This window comes from Acinonyx jubatus, chromosome D3 (assembly GCF_027475565.1).
Source record: "Acinonyx jubatus isolate Ajub_Pintada_27869175 chromosome D3, VMU_Ajub_asm_v1.0, whole genome shotgun sequence".
Classification (NCBI taxonomy): Eukaryota; Metazoa; Chordata; class Mammalia; order Carnivora; family Felidae; genus Acinonyx; species Acinonyx jubatus.
This window is the reverse complement of record NC_069392.1, coordinates 78,146,388-78,172,078: the sequence shown is the minus strand read 5'-3', so window position 1 is coordinate 78,172,078 and position 25,691 is coordinate 78,146,388. Positions and strand designations below refer to the sequence as shown.

General features: G+C 35.2%; 1 protein-coding gene across 9 annotated transcripts in view; it reads right to left on the bottom strand.

The window, feature by feature from the left end:
- Positions 1-25,691, bottom strand: part of RELCH (RAB11 binding and LisH domain, coiled-coil and HEAT repeat containing) — a 114,137-nt gene that overhangs the window by 47,122 nt on the left and 41,324 nt on the right. For all 9 annotated transcript variants that reach the window (XR_008291529.1, XM_027069116.2, XM_027069111.2 and 6 more), the window contains 4 exons: positions 14,963-15,075; positions 5,587-5,677; positions 2,825-2,896; positions 214-354 (listed from right to left, as the gene is read on the bottom strand). Coding sequence is in view for 8 of the 9 variants with exons in the window: in XM_027069116.2 (XP_026924917.1) it covers positions 214-354; positions 2,825-2,896; positions 5,587-5,677; positions 14,963-15,075 (417 nt within the window). In the remaining variant the exon portion in view is untranslated. The remainder of the gene's footprint in view (positions 1-213; positions 355-2,824; positions 2,897-5,586; positions 5,678-14,962; positions 15,076-25,691) is intronic.

Genomic DNA, 25,691 nt, shown 5'->3' with positions numbered 1-25,691 from the left:
TCTTGCCACAAAACCATGGGAGATACTATCAATGAATCATAGTGCTCTTTCTTTTGAATCGAAATAAAACCAGGTGGCTAACTGCAATGGGTGAACACTGGCATGCCTAGCAGCTCTATTATAAATTATCGTGTAGCTGAATCAGAGATTTGGAATATTAAATTGTTTGGAATTTTATAATGAAGTAAATGGGGTTCATTGTGAAAAACATACCTGTTGGTATTTGTCTGGATCATCAATGTATCCCATAATGATGCCAAGGCTTTTGATCACAGCTTCTCTTACTAAATCTGCCTTATCTTCCATTAACATTTGTTGCAACATTGAGAGAACCAAGGAGCTACGGATTTCTTTCTGAAAGTAAACAAACACATGTTTTTACTATTTATTTTATACTAGCGGCAGAAAAGTATAGAAAATAATACAACAGACACCCACACATTCAAAAATCCAGATGAAATATACATTAATTTTTGCTAACTTTCCTTTAAGTCTTCATTTTCCAAAGACATAAAACATTACAGATACAGCTTAAGTTTCACTCTCCTCCACCCTTCCTCTCTAAAGATAACATCTACCCTGAATTTGGTATCAATTGTCTCCCAATACATACCTGCAACTCTTTCAAACCCTACAGCACATAGTAACATAGTAGCAAGCACTTCTGGAAAATTGACAAAGTCAACCCTCTGCTATAAACCAACAATGACTCTTCTACCCTCCCTGTTTACCTCAGAGAAGAGCTCTCAGAGTTATAAGAACAGGAGGGTTACAAACTCCACTCTGGTTAATCAAAACATTTGCTGGGGTAGAAGTGTTGCAAACATTATAAAATCCTGGTGTTCCCATTTTTTTGAAGAACTGAGAAAAAAACTTCAAACAGGATGATACAATATGGGAGTAAACTTACAAAGACTTCAAAGGGAACTGCGCTGCTATTCTCGAGGCAACTATTTAATATAATGGCAACCACTGTTGTGTCTTAATTTCACACAGTTCTTTTTTGTTAAAGAATATTTTAGCCTAATTAATGGCTGAAAGTAAAATAAAGAGCTATTGCTATGCGAATTCTTCCCCTTTCTTCCCTTCTTTGCACCATTGTAATGTGATCAATTTATAAAATTCTTCAAACCCAAACTTGTTTACATATAATGGTTAGAATAAAATAGTGGTAGAAGATGACCATTTTCATAAATTCACAGTGTGATTTTAGTATTCAGGGCAAGATCTGCAGTCATTTCTTTCTTTTTAATTTTTTTAATGTTTATTTCTGAGAGAGAGGCAAGAGACAGAGTATGAGCAGGGAAGGGGCAGAGACAGATGGAGACACAAAATTCGAAGCAGGCTCCAGGCTCCGAGCTGTCAGCACAGAGCCCGACGTGGGGCTCGAATTCATGAACTGTGAGATCATAACCTGAGCCGAAGTCAGATGCCCAACCGACCGAGCCACCCAGGTGCCCCTGCAGTCATTTTTAAAGGACCTAGTTTTTAGGGGCTCCTGGGTGGCTCACTCGGTTGAGCGTCCGACTTCAGCTCAGGTCATGATCTCACAGCTCGTGAGTTTGAGCCCTGCGTCGGGCTCTGTGCTGACAGCTCGGAACCGGGAGCCTGTTTCAGATTCTGTGTCTCCCTCTCTCTCTGCCCCTAACCCACTCACATTTTGTCTCTGTCTCTCTGAAAAATAAACATTAAAAAATTTTTTGTAATGACCTACTTTTTGCTTTGACTTCTTAGAAACAAAAATATATATAATTTTAGCACATTTTGGGCACATTTAGGTTGGTGAATATGTCTTTTAGTACAGCCCTGTTTACTTATCCTTTAGGATAAAAACTGCCCCCAAACTGCCTGGAAGATCTTCAAATGGCTTCTTGGTTGGTATCAGCATGGGCAACAGGACAGAAGTTAAGTAAACTTCAGCCGGGTATTTGCTTCACATTGATCTGGACTGAGGTCAGCTGTGGCAGTTAGATTCAGTAGGCCACAGGGAACCCGCAGGACAAATCAGGAGGCATTACTCCATGTAAGCCATGACCACGCGTATTTTACTGTGATCAACTGCAGCGAGGTATAAGGCAAGTGAGATCCATGGAGGAAACAGTAAGTCTGTTATTAATACTGCTTAACATTCTGGTATCAGGGGCAGCGCAGAACAGCTTTTTTAGCCCCTTTGTGTTTGTGGTGTTCTTCATCTGTCTTGGAACAGTAAATAAAAGGATGTGCCAACCTACTCGTAATCTGTCTATATGATTTATCACAACAACAAGATACTGGTTTTCTCCTATAATACAGGAGAATATTAAAAAAGATTTCACCATACCCCGATCCTGGTAAAGGTATGGTAAAATAGGAACTCGAATGTACTGATGACAGGAGTATAAATCTGTGCTATCTTGGTTCTGGGCAATTTAACACTGTCAAAAATGCAAATGCTGAAAGAGGCAAAATGTGGCGGTATTAACAGTATGAAAAATTTAAAAAAAATACATAGATACCTACACAAGAACCTCTCAATAGTGTTTACTGTCAGGGATTAAGAACATTGTATATAGTATGATTAATTTTGGGTGAGAAAAATTCAAATATAAAAATGCAAACTGTTACACGCTTAGATTTTTATTTTCTATAAGAATTGATTAAAAACTATCAACGGTAGGGGCGCCTAAGTGGTTCAGACAGTTCAGTGGCCAACTTTTGATTTCAGCTCAGGTTATGATGCCAGGGTCGTGGGATGAGCACGGAGCCTACTTAAGATTCTCTCTGCCTGTCCCTCTGCCCCTCTTAAAAGGAAAAAAAGTTTTTAAGAAAAACTGGCAGTTCTTACAGGAAGGTGGGGTGCCAATGCTCCACAGGATTCTGCTACAAGTAGACGTCTTTCCGGATATTTGTGGTTAATCTAGAGTAAAAAATAAATGAATCAAACATGAACAACAGAACCTCCTTTCTTCCAACAGAGAATTACTTTTCACAATAAATCCTGTTAAGAATGCAATAAAGCTTCTTTTTTTTCCACTTCTGGGGATCCCTGTGTGGCTATAACTGGATCAGGAATAAGGGATTCAGAGAGAGCCTAAAAAATGAGGTCACAAGGGTCATCTGTTAAAGAAAAAAGGATAAAGCAAAGATGAAAATGTGGCGAGGTGTCTAGAGATTGTGGGCTTGCCTACAGCTAGGCTTTCCTTAGGATGTCAGGACCAATTTTCTCCAGCCCTAGAAACATTAGTTTATATTTAAATTTGAAAAACCCACCTTCTGAATATGACAGACATGGCTTATTAATAGGTGCCAGGAATAACTCATCAGTTCTCTTTTCCAACTAAGGGATTCGGAAGTAAGTCAATCAATGATTTAACCAGAACCCTTGACTAGTGATATGATTTTGTTTTTAAAGTAAGCAGACTTCAATCCACTCCTGTTTGTATACGCAAGATGATGGGGCTTTGCTGTGATGACTACACTGAACCATAACAAAAATAACAGAAAAATGACACATACTGGGTTTTGTTCCCATATGTCTTCTTCATAGAATATAAATCTTTCCTTGACTGGAAAAGAAGTATATCTGTTCTCATATTCCCATATGAAAAGGTGACATAATTCATTAATGTATTGGATGCCTAAAATTAAGAAAAGAAATTACATAGCAATCTACTGGGCAACAGATTGGAGGTAGTCGGCTAGATAGATCCCCGATATCCATGTTTATTCAGGTTATAGAAGAGGTGGTGGTAAAGATGTTTATAACTAATATCTGTAAATCAAATTTAATCTAGAAATAGTAATCCTGAAAGCAGAATGGTTTGGATGTCAAAGTATGCTGTACATAAACTTTCATTTTGCTTCTTTAGTCTAGCTCAGTGAGCCTTAAAATTAAATGTACATACAAAAATCAATTGTATTTCTTTGTATTGCAACCAATATTAAATTAAACTAAGAAAATTCTGTTTGCAATAGTATCAGAAAGAATAAAATATTTAGGAATCAGTTGAACAGAAAAGTATAAAAATTATACTCTGAAAACCACAAAACATCACTGAAAGAAAATTTAAAGGAACTAAATAGATGGAAAGACATCCTAAATTCATGGTTTGGAAGGCTCACATTGTTAAGATGGCAATATTCTCCATACTGATCTACAGAGTCCTCATGAAAATTCCAGACGGCTTCTGGCAGAAACTAACAAATTCATCCTAAAATTCACATGGAAATTCAAGGGACCCAGAATAGCCAAAATAATCTTGGAAGTATGGGAACTAATAAGTTCAAAGGGTTGGAGTTTCTTTTTGGGGTGATAAAACTGTTCTAAAATCGATCGTAGTGATGGTTGCACAAGTCTGTGGGCACACTAAACACCACTGAAGTGTGCACTTTAAATGGGTGTAAGGTATCTGAGTATCTCAATAAAACTCAATAGGAAGAAAAGGAAATAGAAAAAACTGTTAAATACTATATGTACATATAAATAATGGTACAGAATTGTAAATTCAAAGTTGTATATGTTGTTTCTAAGTTAATGTGACTTTCAGTGATTACAGCCTCATCCTAAATTAGCATGCACTATAACCTACAGGGGACATAAAGGACTGTCACAGACAGCAGGACTATATATAATGTTCCTTTTACATATTTAATTTAGATCAAACTCTAATAAATTTTAAAGAAGAAAATGAATACTCAAAGAAATTAGGAATAGTATTCTAAAAGAGCACACACTTTACTGATATTCCAGAGACCAGTATTTTTAAAGCACAAGTGACTATGTTATTATAAATAAGGCCATGACATTTGCCTTTATAAGAAATTCACCTTTTTTAAGGTGGATAAATAACCCGCTTAATGACCTAAACATCAAGTCTAGAAAGTCAATGATCCTGAGTTCTACATAGAACTGGAATATTAAAATTCAATATAAAACCAAAAGTACTGGTAGTAGATAGTGAGTTGGATTATAAATACAAAAACTTCCCACATCAAGTTTACATTTCATATTCTGTATAGATTTCAATATATACAAGCATATAATACATATATTATTTCTATTACCTACACACATGCACACACACACACACACCCACACCCACACACACCCAGCCTTCTTGCTCTCTCTTGAACTCACTGAGCACGCCCGAGGGCTTTTGTATTTGCAGTAACTCACTTCATTCAGATCCTTGCCTAAACATCACTTTCTCAGGGATTCCTGCTCTGACCTCTTTCTAAAATAGCATTCTCCATCATTCTCTAACCCTTATCCTGCTTTATTTTTCTTCACAGTTTATAGTAATACAAGACATATCATTTATTTGTTTATTCTTATCTCCCCATGAAAAGGTCTCTGTCTTTTGTTTACCACTGTACCTGTCATTGGAACTAGTTCCTTAAGTATCTGTTGGAAGAATGAATAAAAGCAAGGCATCCTAGAGCACTCTTAAGTGCTATTAAATCACTGTGCTGGACTACAGAAAAAGCAGCATAATTTAGATCCCACATAATTCCACTAATTCCTAGTGGCATTTAAAAAAGAAAATGTGAACACTTATAATAAACCAGAGTATAACAGCTAGGAGAAAACGCCATACAGTTATTTACCTGTTCCCAGCACTGCGGTAAAAGTTCAGCTTCTACACGTGTTGGTCCAACATGGCGTGCAAACGCCACACAACCTGTCAGTATCATTTGCCTGAAAAATAATACAAATGAATAAAGACTTATACTTACATTAGAAAGCACAGCTAGGACTAAGGGTTCAAAAGAGTCAGCTCTGGTAGCTCAGTCAGTTAAGCACCCACTCTTGATTTCGGCTCGGGTCATTATCTCATGGTTTGTGGGTTCGAGCCATGTGTTGCGCTCTGTGCTGACGGTGCGGAGCCTGCTTGGAATTCTCTCTCTCCCTCTCCCCTGCTGGCTCGCTCTCTTTCTCTCTTAAAAGTAAATAAACAATGGGGCGCTTGGGTGGCTCAGTCAGTTAAGTGTCCAACTCTTCGTTTTGGCTCAGGTCATGGTCTCATGGTTTCGTGAGTTCAAGCCCCACATTGGGCTCTGCACTGGCAGCACGGAGTCTGCTTGGGATTCTCTCTCTCTCCTTCTCTCTGCCCCTCCCCCACTTACGTTGTCTCGGTCTCAAAATAAACTTAAAATAAATAAATAAACAAATATTTAAAAAAAAAAAAAAGCCAGCTCTGTAATTCACACCACACACAGTACTTTTGTACAATCAAATTAGACTTTTCTTACAATGGACTAGGTTGCCGCCAAGAGGATGAGTTCCTTAAGACTCGTTCTTCCAATAGTGGTAACACCATTTGTGAGATGTTGTGAAGTTATCCTCTATTGGTGTGAAGTTGAATCTCATAACCTCCTAAATGAACTTCCCATCCATGCATTCTAAGATAGTATGTCTAATGCTTCAGCATCTAAGAACTTCCGTTTCTAGCCACTAAAACAATCAGTGATTATTCCCCCAGTATTTCTTTCTTTTTTTTTAAATTTTTAATGTTTATTTTTGACAGAGAGGGACAGAGTTCAAGCGGGGAAGAGGCAGAGAGAGAAGGAGACACAGAATCCGAAGCAGGCTCCAGGCTCTGAGCCTTCAGCACAGAGCCCGATGAGGGGCTCAAACCCACAAACTGTGAGATCATGACCTGAGCTGATGTCAGATGCTCAACCGACTGAGCCACCCAAGTGCTCCTATTCCCCCAGTATTTTTATAATTCAAAACTAGGGTATCATATTAGTAAAATGATATTTCTTTTTTTTTAATTTTTTATTAAGTTTGTTTATTTATTTTGAGAGAGAGAGAGCACAAGCAGGGGAGGGACAGACAGAGGGAGAGATAGAATCCCAGCAGACTCTACACCATCAGCACAGAGCCTGATGTGGGGCTCAAACTCACTAACTGTGAGATCATGACCTGGGCCAAGATCAAGAGTCAGATACTCAACCAACTGTGACACCCAGGCACCCCCAGTAAAATGCTATTTCTTACATTTTTAAAAGTTAATTTAGTTATTTTGACAGAGAGAAGGCATGTGTGAGTGGGGGAGGGGCAGAGAGAGAGGGAGAGACAATCCCAAGCAGGCTCTGGGCTGTCAGCGTGCAGCCCAACATGGGGCGTGATCTCACAAACCAAGAGATCATGACGTGAGCCGAAATCAAGAGTCAGACGCTTAACCAGTTGAGTCCCCATAAGCTGATATTTGCACCAGTAAAATGGTATTTCTAACATCAGAATTTTATACCCAAGGTAACTGCAGTAGGCAGCTTCTGACCTGGTTTCCAATGATGTCCACCTCCCAATATTCATGCTGTTGTAGACTGGACCTAATGACCTGCTTCCAGTGAACAGAATAATGGCTGAAGTGATGGGATGTCTTTTCTGAGATTAGGTTACAAAAGTCTGTGATATCCAGCATTGGACCCTTTCTACTGCCTTCTTAGCTGGCATGCTTTGATAAAGTATGTAGCCATCCTGGAGAGGCCCATGCGGCAAGGAACTGAAGGAAATTCTGGCCAAAAGCTGGTGAGAAACTGAGGCCCTCAGTTCAAAAACCCATGAGAAACTGAATCTTGCTAATGACCAACTATGTGAATAAGCTCAGAAGCAAATCCTTCCAAGTTGAGCCTTGACAGGACCAGCCCAGGCAACATGTGGATTACAGCCTTATTAGAGACCCGGAAGCAAGGGCCCAGACTGACTCACACTAACTACGATATAAAAAAATCAGTGTTGTTTTAATTTGCAGACAACATGATACTCTATGTAGAATACCCGAAAGACTCCACCAAAAAATTGCTAGAATACATGAATTCAGCAAAGTGACAGGATATAAAATCAACATGCAGAATTCTGCTGCATTTCTATACACCAATAATGGAGTAGCAGAAAAAGAAATCAAGGAATCGACCCCATTTGCAATTGCACCAAAAACAGTAAGATATCTAGGAATAAACCTAACCAAAGAGGTAAGATTCATGCTCCGAAAACTATAGACACTTGTGAAAGAAATTGAAGAGGACACAAAGAAATGGAAAAACATTCCACGCTCATGGATTGGAAGAACAAACACTGCTAAAATGTCTATACTACCCAAAGCAATCCCTATCAAAACACCACCAGCATTTTTCGCAGAGCTAGCACAAACAATCCTAAAATTTGTATGGAACCACAAAAGACTCCGAATAGCCAAAGCAACCCTGAAAAAGGAAACCAAAGCTGAAGGCATCATGATTCCAGATTTCAAGCTATATTACAAGCTGTAGTCATTAAGACAGTATGATACTGGTACAAAAACAGACATATAGATCGATGGAACAGAATACAGAACCCAGAAATGGACCCACAACTATATAGTCAACTCATCTTTGACAAAGCAGGAAGGAATATCCAATGGAAAAGAGACCGTCTCTTCAACAAATGGTGCTGGGAAAACTGAATGGCGACATGCAGAAGAATGAAACTGGACCACTTTCTTACACCATACACAAAAATAAATTCGAAATGGATGAAGACCTAAACGTGAGACAAGAAACCATCAAAATCCTAGAGCAGAACACAGGTAGCAACTTCTTTGACCTTGGCCAGAGCAACTTCTTACTAGATAAGTCACCAAAGGCAAGGGACACGAAAGCAAACATGAACTACTGGGACTTCATCAAGATAAAAAGCTTCTGCACAATAAAGGAAACAATCAACAAAACTAAAAGGCAACCTATGGAATGGGAGAAGATATTTGTAAATGACATATCTGATAAAGGGTTAATATCCAAAATCTATAAAGAAACTTACCAAACTCAACACCCAAAAAACAAATAAGCCAGTTAAGAAATGGGCAGAAGATGGGACGCCTGGGTGACTCAGTCGGTTAAGCGTCCAACTTTGGCACAGGTCATGATCTCAGGGCTCGTGAGCCCAAATCGGGCTCTGTGCTGACAGCGTGGAGCCTGAAACCTGCTTCAGATTCTGTGTCCCTCTCTTGCTGTGCCCCTCCCCCATTCATGCTCTGTCTCTGTCTCTCTCTGTCTCAAGAATAAATAAACATTAAAAAGAAAAAAAGAAAAAAAAAAAAAGAAAAGAAATGGGCGGAAGACATGAATAGACACTTTTCCAAAGAAGACATCCAGATGGCTAACAGACACGTGAAAAGATGCTCAACATCGCTCACCATCTGGGAAATACAAATCAAAACCACAATGAGATACCACCTCACACTTGTCAGAATGGCTAAAATTAGGGGCTCCTGGGTGATTCAACTGGTTAAGCACCTGACTCTTGATTTTGGCTCAGGCCATGATCTCATGGTTCTTGAGTTCGAGCCGTGCATTAAGCACTGTACTGTCAGCGCAGCACTGTCTGCCCCTCCTCTGCTCGGGCTCGCGCTCTCTCTCTCTCTCTCTCTCTCTCTCAAAAATAAACATTAAAAAAAATTAGTGATATCTTTGTGCTTAAAAAAAAAAAAAAGAATGGCTAAAATTAACAACATAAGAAACAATAGTTGGCAAGGATGTGGAGAAAGGGGAACCCTCTTGCACTGTTGGTAGGAATGCAAAATGGTGCAGCCACTCAAGAGAACAGTATGGCGGTTCCTCAAAAAACTAAAATTAGAACTACCCTATGATCCAGCCATTACACTATTAGGTATTTACCTAAAGGACACAAAAATACAGATTCGAAGGGGGCACATGGACTCCAATGTTTGTATCAGCATTATCAACGATAGATAAACTATGGAGAGAGCCCAAATTTCCACTGACTGCTGAATGGATAAAGATGTGGTGTGTACACACACACACACACGATGGAATTTTACTCAGCCATCAAAAAGAATGAAATCTTGCCATTTGCAATGATATGGATGGAGCTAATATGTATTATGCTAAGTGAAATAACCAAATTAGAGAAAGATAATACCATACAATTTCACTCATATATGGAATTTAAGAAACAAAACAGATGAAAGTATGGGAAGGCGAGGAAAAAAAGAGAAGGAAACAAACCACAAGAGACTCTTAATGAAAGAGAACAAACTATGGGTTGACAGAGGGAGGTGGCTGGAAATGGGTTAGATGGGTGATGGGTATTAAGGAGGGCACTTGTGATGAGCATTGGGTGTTGTATGTAAGTGATGAATCACTGAATTCTACCCCTAAAACCAATATCGCACTGTATGTCAACTAAAATTTAAATTAAAAAAAAAAAAAAAAAGTCTTTCACTTTGTGCACCTGAGAGCTCTTACGGACCCCCCCCCCCCCACCCCAAGGATACTTGGACCACACTTTGAGAATCACTTTGTTAGAGCAAACCTTTCTGTCTCTAGAAATAAGAATATCCTGTTTGCTTTGTATGTCCTTTGAATTTGGGTGCTCAGGCTTCAGAAATCAACTAATCACCAGCAATGTTGTTACCACAAAGCTGATGTAATGAGGAAGAAAACACCACCAAGATATCAATAATCGATTAAAGTTTTTTCTTTTTTGTTTTGGCTTCATAGTTATGAACAAACAAATCCTCTGCTATAAGAAATTTATTTTGGAAAGTTTTGAGCCTTAGAAAGATTCAAAATTAAAGTTAATAGTATATATGCTTCATGATTTGATTTTTGTATCTTCAATTATGCCTAGTGATTAAATTTCATATTGACTGTGAAAAAAAATGAGTGTTATTTTAAACCACATTCTTTTGGTGTAATTTGTCACAGAACAGTATATATTTAACCAATATAATAACTTCATTTGAATTGATAGATTTGAAAGTTACAAGAGTTTAGAATCTTAAATATATTTTTTCACTCTTCAGAATGAAGTTCCATTTTAAATGACTTTAAAATGCAGAATTGTAATAAAACAAAACAAAACAAAACAAAACAAAATAAAATAAGATAAAATAAAATGCAGAATTGTAAGTTTTTCCATTTTTGGTTATCTAGTTCAAAATAGTAAAACCTGATGGAAAAATAAGTATGTTTTCTTTTTAATTTTTTTTAAGATTTATTTATTTTTGAGAGAGAGAGAGTGAGAGTGGGAGGGAGGAAGGGAAGGGCACAGAGAGAGAGGGGGTAGAGGATCCAAAGCAGCCTCTGAGCTGATAGCAGAGAGCCCGATGTGGGGCTTGAACCCATGAACCGTTAAGATCATGACCTGAGCCGAAGTCTGACACTTAACCGCCTGAGCCACCCAGGTGCCCCTTCAATAGATGTTTTAAAGTAGCCAACTTCAAGAAAAAGCAAATTAGAATGTTTTATTCACATTAATTATAGAAACGGCACTTGAAGCCCAAGCAATGCTCACTATTTCGCAATATAAGTCAACTTAAACTGAATAATAACTTTAAATTTCAATTTAATTTAGCCAGATTAACTATAACTATTCTCTCAGGTTGAGGAGAATAATGACAAAGAACATCTGGACAACAACGAGGAAAATGTTGAGCCAGTATATCTTCAGTGTATATTACAGCTTCTTCTCACTTACCACAATCTTGTATTTTTATCTATCTGATTCCCCTTTATATTTATATTATCATCTCCTATGCCTATTTCTCAATTCTTCCTTTGCTTTTCTATTTCTTACTTTGGGAAGGCAAATAACATGAATAAAAGAAAAATGGAGAAAGAAATTCCCAAGGTTACTGACAGCTTTTTAGCTGCCTGTTCCCCAGTGAAAATTTCGTAGTATCTGAATATTGTTTTTTCCCCACTAGTGTCTTAAAAGAATGAGAAGGCACATATATTGGTTTCATAAATGTTTGACTCTTTTAGTAAACGAACTTAGGTGAAATGTAGGCATTACAAACACTTGCATGAAACCGTCATGCGAAATGACTTTAAATCATGAGCCACCATCTACATAGTAAAGATATATCAACTTGTTGAAAAAATGTTAGGCCCCTGAAGGCAAACTTCTTAGCCAGCAAAGTTAATTCTAAAAAGTATAACAGTTTTGAAATACAGATTGAAAACAGAAAAGGTCAGATAGCCTATCGATTATTAACAGCATTGGAAACAGGCTCCCATAATGGTAAAAATAAATGTTCTCACTTGTACTAAATCGCAGGACAGGGCTTATTTGACTAGTATTTGATGCAGGTAGGAATATGGTGGCAATTATGGTTGTTAGCAAAGAACTGGCAAAAAGCACCATTATTAAGCATAAAATGAAATTCTTCTTAGGAGACAGAGAAGCCTGAGATTTATTAAGTCAGGAAAAGTAGCAAGTGATTATATGACAAATACATTATGCTAACTTAAACATTCTGCTTTGTTAATTTGTTACTCACATTATACACGGTAAGTCGACTGATTAGTCTATTTCAGTAAATACTTTTATATCTGTAAGGTAAAAAATTTAAGCGTGGGCACGAGTGCTGAATTCCTGACCTAGCTCAACCTGATGTAAGGCCAATAGGTACTTTTGGCCACCAGGTGGCAGCTATTAGCTTTCCATGCAGAGTATGAAAACAGCCTAGAGATCCGAGGTTTCTGCCTTGCAAATTTAAAAATAACAATGTAATAAATGGTATTTAATTATTAAGTTGTCAAGATAGGGAAGAGTATTTTTCAAGGAGAAAAAATATTAATTTTCTTAGCACCATCAAACTGTCCTTAGAAAATTTTTAGTTTGCAATCAATAGTACTAATACAGTGATTTAATTTCCCTTCTTTTTCTTTCTTTCTTTTTTTAAAAAATTTTTAATGTTTGTTTATTTCTGAGAGAGAGAGAGAGACAGAGTACGAGTGAGGGAGGAGCAGAGAGAGGGAGACTTAGAATCCCAAGCAGGCTCCAGGCTCTGAGCTGTCAGCACAGAACCCGATGTGGGGCTTGAACCCATGAACCATGAGATCATGACCTGGGCCAAAGTCAGATGCTTAACCTACTGAGCCACCCAGGCGCCCCAAATTTCCCTTCTTTCTATTGGACTAGCATGTGAGGACTGCTGGTGTAGATTCATCCTGACTGGATCCTGAAAGGACATGTTCTCCACTTGCTCAGGTATATTTTGGTAAGAACAGGAAAGAGATATATACTCATAATGTTTTAAAATCTATATGACTATTTTTATTCTCAGAGTTAAGAGATACCTTGTACTTAAAATTTTGAGCTTTTACCCCCCCAAACCAAGAGCACACTGTATACACTGTATGTTAGCCAATTTGACAATAAGTTGTATTAAAAAAAATAAAGACTTTGACTAGAATAGCAGACCAATTTTTGGAAAAGTGTTATACAGATTTTTACTGTTTATAAACATGGACTAGACCTAGGTCTTCCAAAATATGTTTAGGTCTTTTGTAATATTTGTAAGGTTTTAAAATATTTAACATCATTTGTAAGATTTATTCCTTGGAATCTTACCCTTTTTTCATGCTAATATAAATGGATATGGTTGGACCTTGAGGACATTAAGCTAAGTGAGAAAATCAGACAAAGATGTATACTGTAAGACATCATTTATATGAGGAATTTTAGAAAGCTGAACTTGTAAAAAGAGAGTAAAATGGTAGTCACCGGGACTTGGGTGTGGAGGAACTGGGGATATGCTGTTTAAGGATACAAACTTGGAACTAATAGATAAATAAATGCTGGAAATATAGTGCACAGCACAGTGATTATAGTCATTAATATTGTATCATAAACTTCAAAGTTGATAAGAAGCTAGATCTTAATTGTTCTCCCTACAAAGAGATAATAATTATATGACATGATAGAGGTATTAGATAACACTTTGATGGTAATCATATTGCAATATATAAATGTATCAAATCAACCTACTGTATACCTTAAACTTACACAATGTTATATATTAATTATATCTCAATAAAAATAAGAAAAATTAAAATAAAAAAATAAAATTTTGAGCTTTAAGTGGCTCAGGTGGTTAAGCATCTGACTTTGACTCAGGTCATGATCTCATGGTTCATGGGTTGGAGTCCCAAGTCAGGCTCTGCTCTGATAGTACAGAGCCTGCTTGGGAGTCTCTCTTGATCTCTCTCTCTCTTTCTGCCACTCACCCACTCACACTTTCTCTCTCTCTCAAACTAAATAAATAAACTTAAAAATATATATATAAAATTTTGAGCTTTACTTGTTTTATGATTTTCCAACATTCTCAGATGAGGTAAAAAGTGACAGTCAGTAAAACAAGTATTGAATATGTAAAGTTATCTACCTAATCGTAAAGTACAATACTATTGTTTTGCAAAAGTGTAGGCAAAACTTTTCCATTAAGACAGAAAATTATAACAGAAAAACATTTCAAATGCCCATATTTTACCATCCAGTGCTTAGTCAAACCTATTGACCCACAAGGATGTTCTGTTCACGTTCACACCTGCAGAGCTTCACTTAAAAGCTCCACCTTTATTTAAAGATTTTACTCTCTAAGGTAGACATCATTATCACTTGATCGCAACCTATTCCCTGTTCTTCTGGGAAGTCACCTTGATGTGGGTCCCTTTACCACCCTCAGACAGAACTAATTTCTCCAATCAGGTATCAAGAGTTGTGAGCACTTGAGTCACGACAAACAAACAAAAAATACTATACCCCTCTAGCCACATAGTAATTGGTTTACAGACAGCCCAATGATGCGGAAATTCATATATTAAATATTTTAGTTTTTGTGGAGCCTGTTAAGAAGCTGTGATCTATGTAATTCATTTGCGGGAAAAAGGGGGAATATTTAGGAGTTCTTAGAAATCACAAGTGAAAGATAAAGGCAAAGAAATATTTGAATTAGAAGTTTAAAGGTAACTAACATAAAAGTGTACAAATTCAACGTGAGTAACTGGAATAACAAGAACGAAGGCACTGCAGAACTCTGTGAATGAGGCCAGTGTTTCCTCTGTTTGTTAAAATAAACACCGGGACAGAAAGAAGGCATTTAGATTAAAATGCTAATCTTGGTGCCACATTAGTGAAATGAAATCAATCAACATGATATTTATTTCCCAAAGAAGTAGTCATACCTACCTCTGCTCATCATCTGGCCTCTTGATCAAATTGAAAAGTATATGGAGAAGCTGATCTCTTTCTTTAGGCTCAGGATGTAGGCATGCTGTACACAATATGAGGGGAATCAACTCCTAAAGAAATATGAAGGTGGAAAAAGTCAAAGTAAAAATGCGTTGCAGAATATGCTCTTCTTCCCCCAGAGTATTCTTAAATGGACATTTAAAATGAAATAAATCACAACATACAAAAGAGCAAATTCTAACTCTGTAACATTGGTAATTCAAGAGAAAACACTGAAACATGTATTTATGTGGTGGTTGCAGACAGGTGTGAATCACAATGTAATAAATAACGTTACTGAAGATTCAACTAACCTTATTTTCTTATCCAGTCCTTCCCAATCGTCTACTAGTTTTTGGACTATAGAACACAATAAGCTGACACAGGAATTTTGTTTTTGAAGGTGTTTTTAAACAAAAACTTGGAGAAGCTAGCTATCTTTTAAAGCTTGGAAAGGTAACAGAAAATCAAGATAACTCATCCCACTTCCGCAAGTACAGTATCATCTGTTTTTATTAAGATTACATATAAGTAGTAATTCTGTACCTTCTCACTTAACCCTATGGCTCATTAAAAAGAAGACCATTTCCATAAGTGTTCAATGCTCTCAGCACTGCTACAGAGTATCAGCAGACATGGTTTATGTTCAAATGGAGATTTTTAGTAATATCGTACTTGTTGCACATTCAACGTGCAGAGGTAAATTCAATATTTTGCAGGAAAGTAATAACAAAAGTTTATTTCTCTCTTCCAAAGAAATATTTAAACCAAATTTATTTCACATTTTAATTAAAGTAAGACAAAATTCTAATGTATATGAAAAAGATATTAATGTTTTTCATTTTGGAATGGATTTTCAAATCTAATGAGAATAAAAGTCCAGAAGTGATACTTTCGGGAAAAAACTTTCTAAATTAAGAAAATAATATTTTATCGTTACTTTTCAGTAAGATATTAAAGACGTAACTATGATGTAATAAGAACAGAATGATTACAACCCCACCATTTCTTTTTCCCATCTATCTTCCTACCCACCAAAAAGTGCTAGTAGATTAAAACAGGAACTGACTGCTATGTAGTAACGCGTGATACCCTGTAGAAAAGTCTACACTGTAGGGCAAGTATCTTCCTGTTTTGAAGATGCTTCCTTAGAAATGGACGATGCCATTTTTTAGAGGAGCTGAGACTGAAACTTAAAGGAACGACTTGAAGTTCCTTTCTACTATTTCTAAAGTCTTTACATATTATCTTAAAATTATAATTACCTGGTATAAATCTTAAATTGAAAGTACGAAGATAGAGAGGAGAGCTAAGAATACATCTGAGAAGTAAAAAGGAATTTGAAACGTTTATTCAGTCATCTTTCTATTTGGGCACCTCCGTAGGTTTTGCATTACTGAGCAAATGAAAAGGACAAGAAACAAAAAGTAATGAGGGAAAATGACTTTGTACTGGGAATGGAAGGCAAAGTATAGATATGGATCCTGTATTGTTCAGTAATGTTTTCACCAAAGACTCAATATGATGCTTGATGGATTAGTCTTGACTTTACAGAAACTGAACAATCTTTTATGAAATACTAGAATAGGAGACCATTAATCTCAAGGACTCTCCTAATCCTTAGAGGATTCCATTTAGACTGCTAAGAGCCAATGATACTACTAAGACATGCATGAGAGTACTAAGACACTGCATCATCAGCATATCCCACTGAGAGAAGAAGCTTAAAGATGAAAAAGCAGTTATTCTAGAAGGCACTAACAAAAGGAGAAATTATTTTAATGTGTGAAAATCAAGAAAAGCCCCAAATATTTTATTTGTATTTTCCCTCATGTCAGATTCTTCTTTCCCAAGTTTTCTTGCTTTCTCCTCAATGTTCTTCTTGGCTTTCCGTTATCTCTACATATATACTTTTCCATAATCTTCCTCCATTCTCTTTCTATTAGACCACTCTTTAAAGATAAAGTTATGAAACACAGGTAATATATTTGCTGTAATTACAACTATATACATACAGTTTAAAATATAATTATTTAGCTTCTTTATCTCAAAAACAAGCATAGCAAAATAATTGTTCAACTATTCTTTGTGCCTTACATTTCCCCCCCTTTTTTTTACATCATGAATCTTAGTGATCCTTAATCAGAGAGGAAGTTTATGTCCTACTATAAAGAATCTTTTAACTGAAATATGGCTATAGATGTGCCAAACTGAAAACCTAATGACAAATCACAAACCTCTCTGACTTTTAGTTTCTACAAGTAAAACATACAAAAATTAAGATTAGGGTAGAAATGGAAAATACTTCATATACATTCATTCCCTTATCTATTGCTTATGGAATTGTTAAGTTTTCCTTCTGAGATCAAAGTTGGCCTCAAAAAGTCTTAATACAGGACTTACCAAAGCACTTCTCAAGACAGGAGCTATTACCAACCAATTCACTCATGGGAGGAAAACCTTTGTCATTTCTTGTACCCTCAAGACTCTCAAATTCTATGAATTTAGGGCTCTGAAGGAAAATACTTTTCCCTTTTCTGAATCACAGTAATATGTTATGTTGCTATTTGCTTTTATTTCTTGCTGACAAAATTAACAACATATAGGAAGTCACTGCCTAACATTTTTGGATGATATTCTATGCCAAGGAGAATTAGGTACATCTTGGCACAATAATGCCTAAAACAGTTATGTATAACGTAGGCCAGTCTCTTCCTCTTTTAGAAATACAGAGCTGAGAAGAGGCCCAGTAAGTGATGGTAGAAAAAAGAGGAAAGAGGAGTTTGTTTCTCATAGAATCAAGGGTTTTAATTGTTAAGTTATGACTGGCTCCAAATATCTTAATTCCTCTATCATTCATTTATTTACTCACAAGTTCTATTTGTACCACTCTTGAAATAATGAATTCTGTGTGTATTTGCTGTTGTATGTTCACATTTATTTACTGTGAATTCATATTTTTCAAGCTTCTGAAGTATTGATACATCCACATCAGAATTTATTAAATCTGCTTTACCATTTGAACATTATTCATAAATTTATACATTTGAATCAATATTCTCTCTTTGGTATCATCTCTCTAGTTGAAGAAGTCTAGTGTTTTGAAAACACGAATTCTTGAATAAAACATTTAAAAATTGGTAGCTGAATCTCCTTCAGAGGACAAGGTGACAGTGGTTCAAAAATGTCTTTAAATGATTGCATATTAAAAAATGTATTGAGAATAAGAGAGAAATGTTAGACATCATATCTAAAGCTTAAGAATTCTGCACATTAAAAGATCCTTAAGCAAATTAGACTTAAGATTGCATGTTGATGAAAAATAATAACCATGGTGAGAAAACACCTATTCCAAAAGGTAATGCATCTCCCTACACACAAAAATTTACTGTGTCCACATTTCACGGCAACAGAAATCTTAAATATTTTATTTAAAACATGTTTTAGCAACTGATAGTACTCAGTAAATGTGTATTGAAGTGAAATGTAAAACGGATGTCCTACAGATCACTAGAGAGGAAATCAGTGCAGTAATCCTTTTGCAGAAGGCATTCCAATACTTTATCATCATTTTGGAAAAGAGATTTCTAAGGCCTTTAGAACTCATTAATCTAAAAGGCTTAGTAATTTACATTTTACTCAAGTAAATAACTTTTGCAATTTTAGTAACAAAGCTGGTTCTCTCTATATGGAGGATCATCCACCCCTCAAACTCTTAGGTTGCCAATAGACTTTCGTACAGAATTAAATAAGAAAGGCCTATACCATTTTAATTCTCCTTTCAGTTCTTAAGTAAAACAAAATAACTTTTAATGGTAATAAATCACTGCAGAGATAGAAATGTCTTTAGAGAATTTTACATTTGATTTTATGAATATTCTTACTTAACCTTCTTAGTCTTTTAAAGATTAGTACCTTTAGACTACAAAAATGGGGATGGGGTAAAAAAGGAGCTAAAACAATGTGAATGATTAGATGTTGGGTGGGGGAATGAAGGCAAATTTTAACATTAAAAAAAGCACGGAAATGTTGATAAGATAATGACTTCAAGATCTGAAAGAATTCTAAAACAGAAAAGGAAGCATTACATTTAGATCAGATGCCAATGAGGAAATGTTTGAGTGCTTCCTGTCAAGAAGAAAAAATTCTACAGTTCTAGAAAGGTAATATATTAATCCAGTAAATTATAGTTCGCTGTTTGCCCTTACTCTTTCATTACAATTATTTCTTAGGGGTGCCTGGATGGCTCAGTCGGTTGAGCGTGACTTTGGCTCAGGTCATGGGTCATGATCTCGTGGTCTGTGGGTTTGAGCCCTGCATCAGGTTCTGTGCTGACAGCTCAGAGCCTTGGGCCTGCTTCAAATTCTGTGTCTCCCTCTCTCTCTGCCCCTCCCTTGCTTGCGCTCTTTCTCTCAAAAATAAAAAACATTAAAAAAAATTATTTCCTATAACTCAAGCTTCATTTAAAACTTTTGGGTAGTTGTTATTTTAAAATTTTCCATCTAGTCTTTTGCCTAGAAATTTAAGCAATACCAAATTACAATTTAAATTCAAGTTATGATAAGTGTACACCTTTTGATTTAGATTTTCAGCTTAAACTTGTCGAGATGTTGACAGTAATAGAGTTAGAAAGAAAGAAAACAAGAAAGCAAGAAAGCAAGAGGGGTGCTTGGCTGGCTCAGTTGGTAGAGCATGTGACTGACTCTTGGTCTTGGGGTCATGAGTTCAAGCCCCATGTTGGGCATAGAGCTTACTTTAAAAAAAGAAATAAAAAGGAAGAAGGAAAGAATATTACAAAGACTCACACAAGGAAAAAAAAAACACGAAAAACAAGATTACTCACCTCTGGAAAAGTTCTATACTTCAAAGGCTGCTAAAATACCTATTCTTAGAATTATTACAATTCCTGAGGCTCAACCTTCAGGAAGCCTACGTAAAATATTTGAATGACTTTAAAACTCTGATACTGCTCAAGAGTATGTGACTTACTTCCAAAATTAACACATCCATACACATACACATTAAATAGGTAAAGAAGATGGACCAAGCTTACCACTTCACCATACTGTTTTACTATCCTTATTGACTATTCTATTGCATAACTCTTGCAGGGGTTCAAAACAAGTCTCTCCAAAATGTGTCACTTTGACTTTTTTGAGCTAAAGCCAATCAAAATCCAGCAGCCCCAAGAAAAACTTTACCTCTCTCTTAAACTACCAAAAAGAATTTAGATAGGGGGCCTGGCCAGAAAGAGCTATCACCAAGAGATAGCTATTTTATTTGAATGACTCATCTGTATGGAGGAGAAACATCTAATCACCAAACATCTGTTCTTTTCTTATTGTCCTGTGAATCACCCTCCTCCTCTTTCTTACCCCATTCCTTTGCTCAAGATGGAAACTGAATTGCCCAGCTTGTCCTTGGGTCTTATGTTGCTATGGGACCCCCATACAACTGTGAATTTATTTTTCTCCTATGAATCTGACCTATGTTAAACTGATTACTAGACTAGCCAAAGAACTAGAAGGGTACAAGTGAAACCTTTTCCTCTTCAACACTCTCATTCAGTTATAATTACCTGGGCTTAGTTAAAAACATAGGTAAAAAATTCACCAGGGAGCAAACATGAATGCCAATATAAAAGAGCAAAATTTGGTTTCTCGTAAGATGAGATACTTTAGAGATACTAACTATATATAAAACTTTTAGACAATTGGTTCTCTCCTTTGTCTCTTTTTTTTCCAGCTTTAATGAGATTTATTTTATGTATCATAAAAATTCAAGTGTACATTCAGTGGTTTTTAGTATATTCAGAGTTGTGCAATCATCACCAATCTAATTTTGGAACAATTTCAACCTCTCAAAAAAAAAGGCTTGGACTCATTCCCCATTTCCACTTGCCCATCCCCATTCCGGGCCCAGACTTCTTTGCTTTTCCGAGTCAGCTAGCTGAACGGCACATATTTCCTTGGCATAGAATGAAAATAAAAGTTAAATTTAGATGTATTATTTAAGAATGCTGTTAGAAGTAATCTTTTATGAAATCTTATTTTTAAATTACAGAATTTCCCCTTCAAATGCATTTGAAGCAGAGCTTGTGAAGAATCAACTTCTTTAGCTTATTTACTAAATACATATATTTATTCTATTCTATAATTTGGTTTGAAAGATTGAAGTTCTTCAATGAACCCATTAAAATGAATTACTATATAAGCTACAAAAAGAAAATTTGTTCATGATTTCTTTTCCTTCCCAAATCAATAGAACATGTTCGTAGGGGTACCTGGGTGGCTCAGTCAATCGTCTAACTCGATCTTGGCTCAGGTCATGATTTCATGGTTCGTGAGTTTGACCCCCACAATGGGCTCCACATGGAGCCTGCTTGGGATTTCTCTCTCTCCCTCTCTCTCTGCTCCTCCCCTGCTTGCACGCTCTCTCTCTCAAGATAAAAAAAAAATAAACTTAAAAAAGTATATGTAAGTTGGTAAAAAAAAAAAAGATTATCATCACTTAACAGCATATAGGAGGAAAATTTTTTTTTTACTTTTTATTACTTCTGAAATTGGGATGTACCTTACAATGGAGAAGATGTCATAATTTAATTGGAATTCTTTCTTAAAGGTACTTAATTATTACAATTAATGGCATCTTAGACTTGAAATATGGTATGTTAAATTTAGAAAAATGCTATCATTGTGACCAAAAGATTGAGTGAGGGTGTTTACTTATCTTTTAAAAAACAAATAACACTAACATCTATATTCACTGCACTTTCCACTTTTATTAAAAATAAAAGTTTAATTTATTAGATAGCTTTAATTAACCTTTATGTCACCCCCCTTTAAAACAATGGGTCATAAAATCAATTGAATGGATCATAAAGAGCATTGTTTTTCTTTTTTATTATTTATTTAGCTATACTCTTTATTAATTAAAAATATTTATAAAATCATGTTTGATATTGATTATCTTCTATTTTAATGTTTTATATTTCATAAAGGTAAGGCTTGATTTGTCAAACTTTAATTTTTTTATTTTTTGAATTTTTAATTTTTTAATTTTTTTCCCAAACTTTCATTTTAATTATATCTGTAATTATATACTGGCACATCAGGTAAAATGCCTCTCTTACTGAGAGTGTGGCCAATAATATCTGAAAAAACACTAATTTAAAACATGTTTAAAAAACTATTATAAAAAGGGATGCCTGGGTGGCTCAGTCAGTTGAGAGTCAGATTCTTGATTTTGGCTCAGGTCATGATCCCAGGGTCATGGAACCATTCCCTGTGTTGGGCTCTGCAATGAGCCTGGAGCCTGCTTAAGATTCTCTGTCTCCCTCTGTCCCTCTCTCTGACTTGTGCTCTCTCTAATTTTTTTTTTAATTAAAGAAAATAAAAAATAAATGAGACTATAAAACAACTAGATATTATGCAACCTTAAGAATGAGAAAGTTCTTTATGTACTGACATAGAAAGCAACAAAAATATGTTATATGGAAAAAAAAAAAAGCAAAGAATAGTGCATAGAGTGTAGTACCATTTGTGTGAGTCATGGAAGAAAGATCATATATTTGAGTTTGCTTACACACACAAAGTATCTCTGAAAAAATACAATGCAACTCTAAAATAATATTTGGAGACCTTAATATCTCAGTTTCAATAATGGATAAACCACTAGATAGAAGATCAGTAAGGAAATCGAGCACCTGAACACTATAAAATAATTAAACCTAATAGACAGATACGGAACACTAAACCTGACAACAGCAAAATATATATTTTTCTCAAGTATGGAACATTCTCAAGGACAGACCAGATGTTAGGCCAGACAATTCTCATAAATGTTAAAACCGCAGACCAATACATCTTATGAATTTAGATGCAAAAATGTGAAAAAAAATGTGCAAAAATGTACAAAAAAATACTAAATCCAACAACATTATTAAAAGAATTATACATTATGACGAAGTGCGATCAACCCCGGAATGCAAGGGTGGTTCAACACATGAAAAATCAAGAACATATTATACTACATCAAAAGAACGAAGGGATAAAAATCATCTCAATGCAGAAAAAGTATTGGCAAAATTCAATACCCTTTTTTGATAAGAATATTGCAAACTAGGAACAGAAGAAAATATTCTTAATATGATAAAGGGCATTTATGAAAAACCCACAGCCAGTATCATACTCCATGGTGAAAGACTAAAAGTTTTCCCCATAAAATCAGGAAGAAGACAAAAATATCTGCTTTCTCAAAATACCTCTATTCACCATTGTACGGTAAGTCCTAGCCAGAGCAATTAAGCAAGAGGAAGAAATAAAAGCCATCAAAATTGGAAAGGACAAAGCAAAACTCTATTTGCAGATAATGTTATTCTAGATAAAGAAAATCACATAGAATCCACCAAAACCTACTAGAACTAATAAACTAATTCAGGAAAGTTATAAGGTATGAAATCACCACAGAAATATCATTTCTGTTTCTATAAATGAGCAATGAATAATCTGAAAGGAAATTAAGGGAAAAATTCCATTTATAATACCGTCCAAAACAATGAAACATCTAGGAACAAGTTAAACAAGGAGGTGAAAGACTTGTACACAGAAAATGAGAAAATATTGCTGAAAGCAATTAAAGACATAGATAAATAAAAAGAATTCCATGTTCATGAATTAGAAGAACTACTGCTGTTAGAATAGTGGTACTCTCTAAAGTGATCTATAAATTCAGTGCAATCCCTATCAAAATTCCAATGACCTTTACTGCAGAAATGAAAGTGGAGTATCAAATTCCTATGGAACTGCAAGGGGCTTAGTACAAAGCTACAATAACCAAAACAGTGTGGCTGGTACAGGCATAGAGATAAGCATAAAAGACCAAAAGAATTGGTCTCACAGAACTGAGAGTCTAGAAATAAATCCAAACATCTGCAGACAAATGATTTTTGACAATGATGCCATAACTATTCAGTGGGGAAACATTTCAACAAATCGTGCTGGGACAACTGGATAATCACACGAAAAGAATAAAACTGGATCCCTGCCTCACTCCATATATAAATATAAAATGGATTAATGACCTAAATCTAAGAGCTAAAGCTATAAAACTATTAGAAGGAAGCACAGGGATAAATAAATCTTCCTGACCTCTGACTTGTCAATAGATTCTTAAATTTGATACCAAAAACACAAGCAACAAAAGAAAAAATAAATAAATCAGACTTAATAAAAATGAAAAACATTTGTCCATCAAAGGACATTATCAAAAATGTGAAAAGACAACCTACCAAATGGAAGGAAATACTGCAAATCATATAAAAGGGTTTAATATCCAGAATTGTTCTTACTCCTATGACTCAAAAGCAAAGACAAACAACCCAATTAAAAAATGGGCAAAAGACTTAACAAAATATACTAGAAACTAATAATATTTATTGCATGTGAGATGGTGGCTCAGGGAGAGGGGAAGAGTTTTTGTTGTTTATCCTCTTACATTTAAAAAGATGTTAAACCTGGTGAATATATTACTTAATCAAAACCTTAAATCCTCTTTCTAATTAAGCAGCTAGGATATTATTATGACCAATCAGTTTACTGAAGGACGTTTTAATTGTATTTGCATACCAACAAAAAGGCTTATACTGAAAGAGATTATATAAAAACTTGAGAAATAAGAAAAATCAAAATATCTTTTAATCACAAGACCTTTTTAAAAATATATATTTAAGGAATTAAGATGAAATATTGAATAAAAATAATCTAATATCAAAGGATGAAATGAAATAAAAGTTTTGTCCTTTCATGCCCTGGGATTGGTTTCAAACCAAACCAAAATAAACTTCATTATTTACCAATTTAATTTCAAGAAAATACAACTTTTGATACAAATGGTAAATTTTCTGATAGAATAACGTACAAATAATTATACAGATAAACGATCACTTCTTCATGAAATTATAAGTATATATTTTTTAAATACAAAAACTAAGGTCAGCCAGAAAAGTAAACATACCACAAACAAAATATGTATGTATAAATACATATGCTTAACATATATATTTATATATAATGTATCTGATTACTGATGATGCAAATTCATAAATACTTCATGCAGTACAATCAGATTTTAGTGGTAGAGTCTTTTATGATAAAAAAAGGGAAAATTAAAATAAAAAAGGCTTAAACTGCATCTCATAACAATTAGGCTTCTGTGATATTTTAAAGATTATATTAAGGAAATATAGTAAAAGGGATGCAAACATTAATGCATTGCATTGATTATGTTACAAGCTAAAAAAGGAAAAGAAGCTCAAACACCATTCTGCCAGGCAGAACTGCAAAACAATCTGAAATTGGACACTGATCCTTCAAGATACAGAAAATTTTCCACATGTATTAATATCTCACCACTATTTTTATATATTAGGTAAAATAAAACCACCAGTAAGAAAACAGTCTTTTAAATCTTTTTTTAAATCCAAAACACCTATAGGAATAAACATTTTTAATATGTTTTACATGTAAGTCTCTACATGTAAGTCTTCTTGAGGATCAGTACAAATTTCTTGTGCTAAACAAATAATTAAGAATAAGCTTTATATGGTTTTGCCAATGCATTGTGTACCTATCATACTGTAGGTCCCATGGATTATGATTGAAATCAGTGGTAAATATTAAGAAGATGA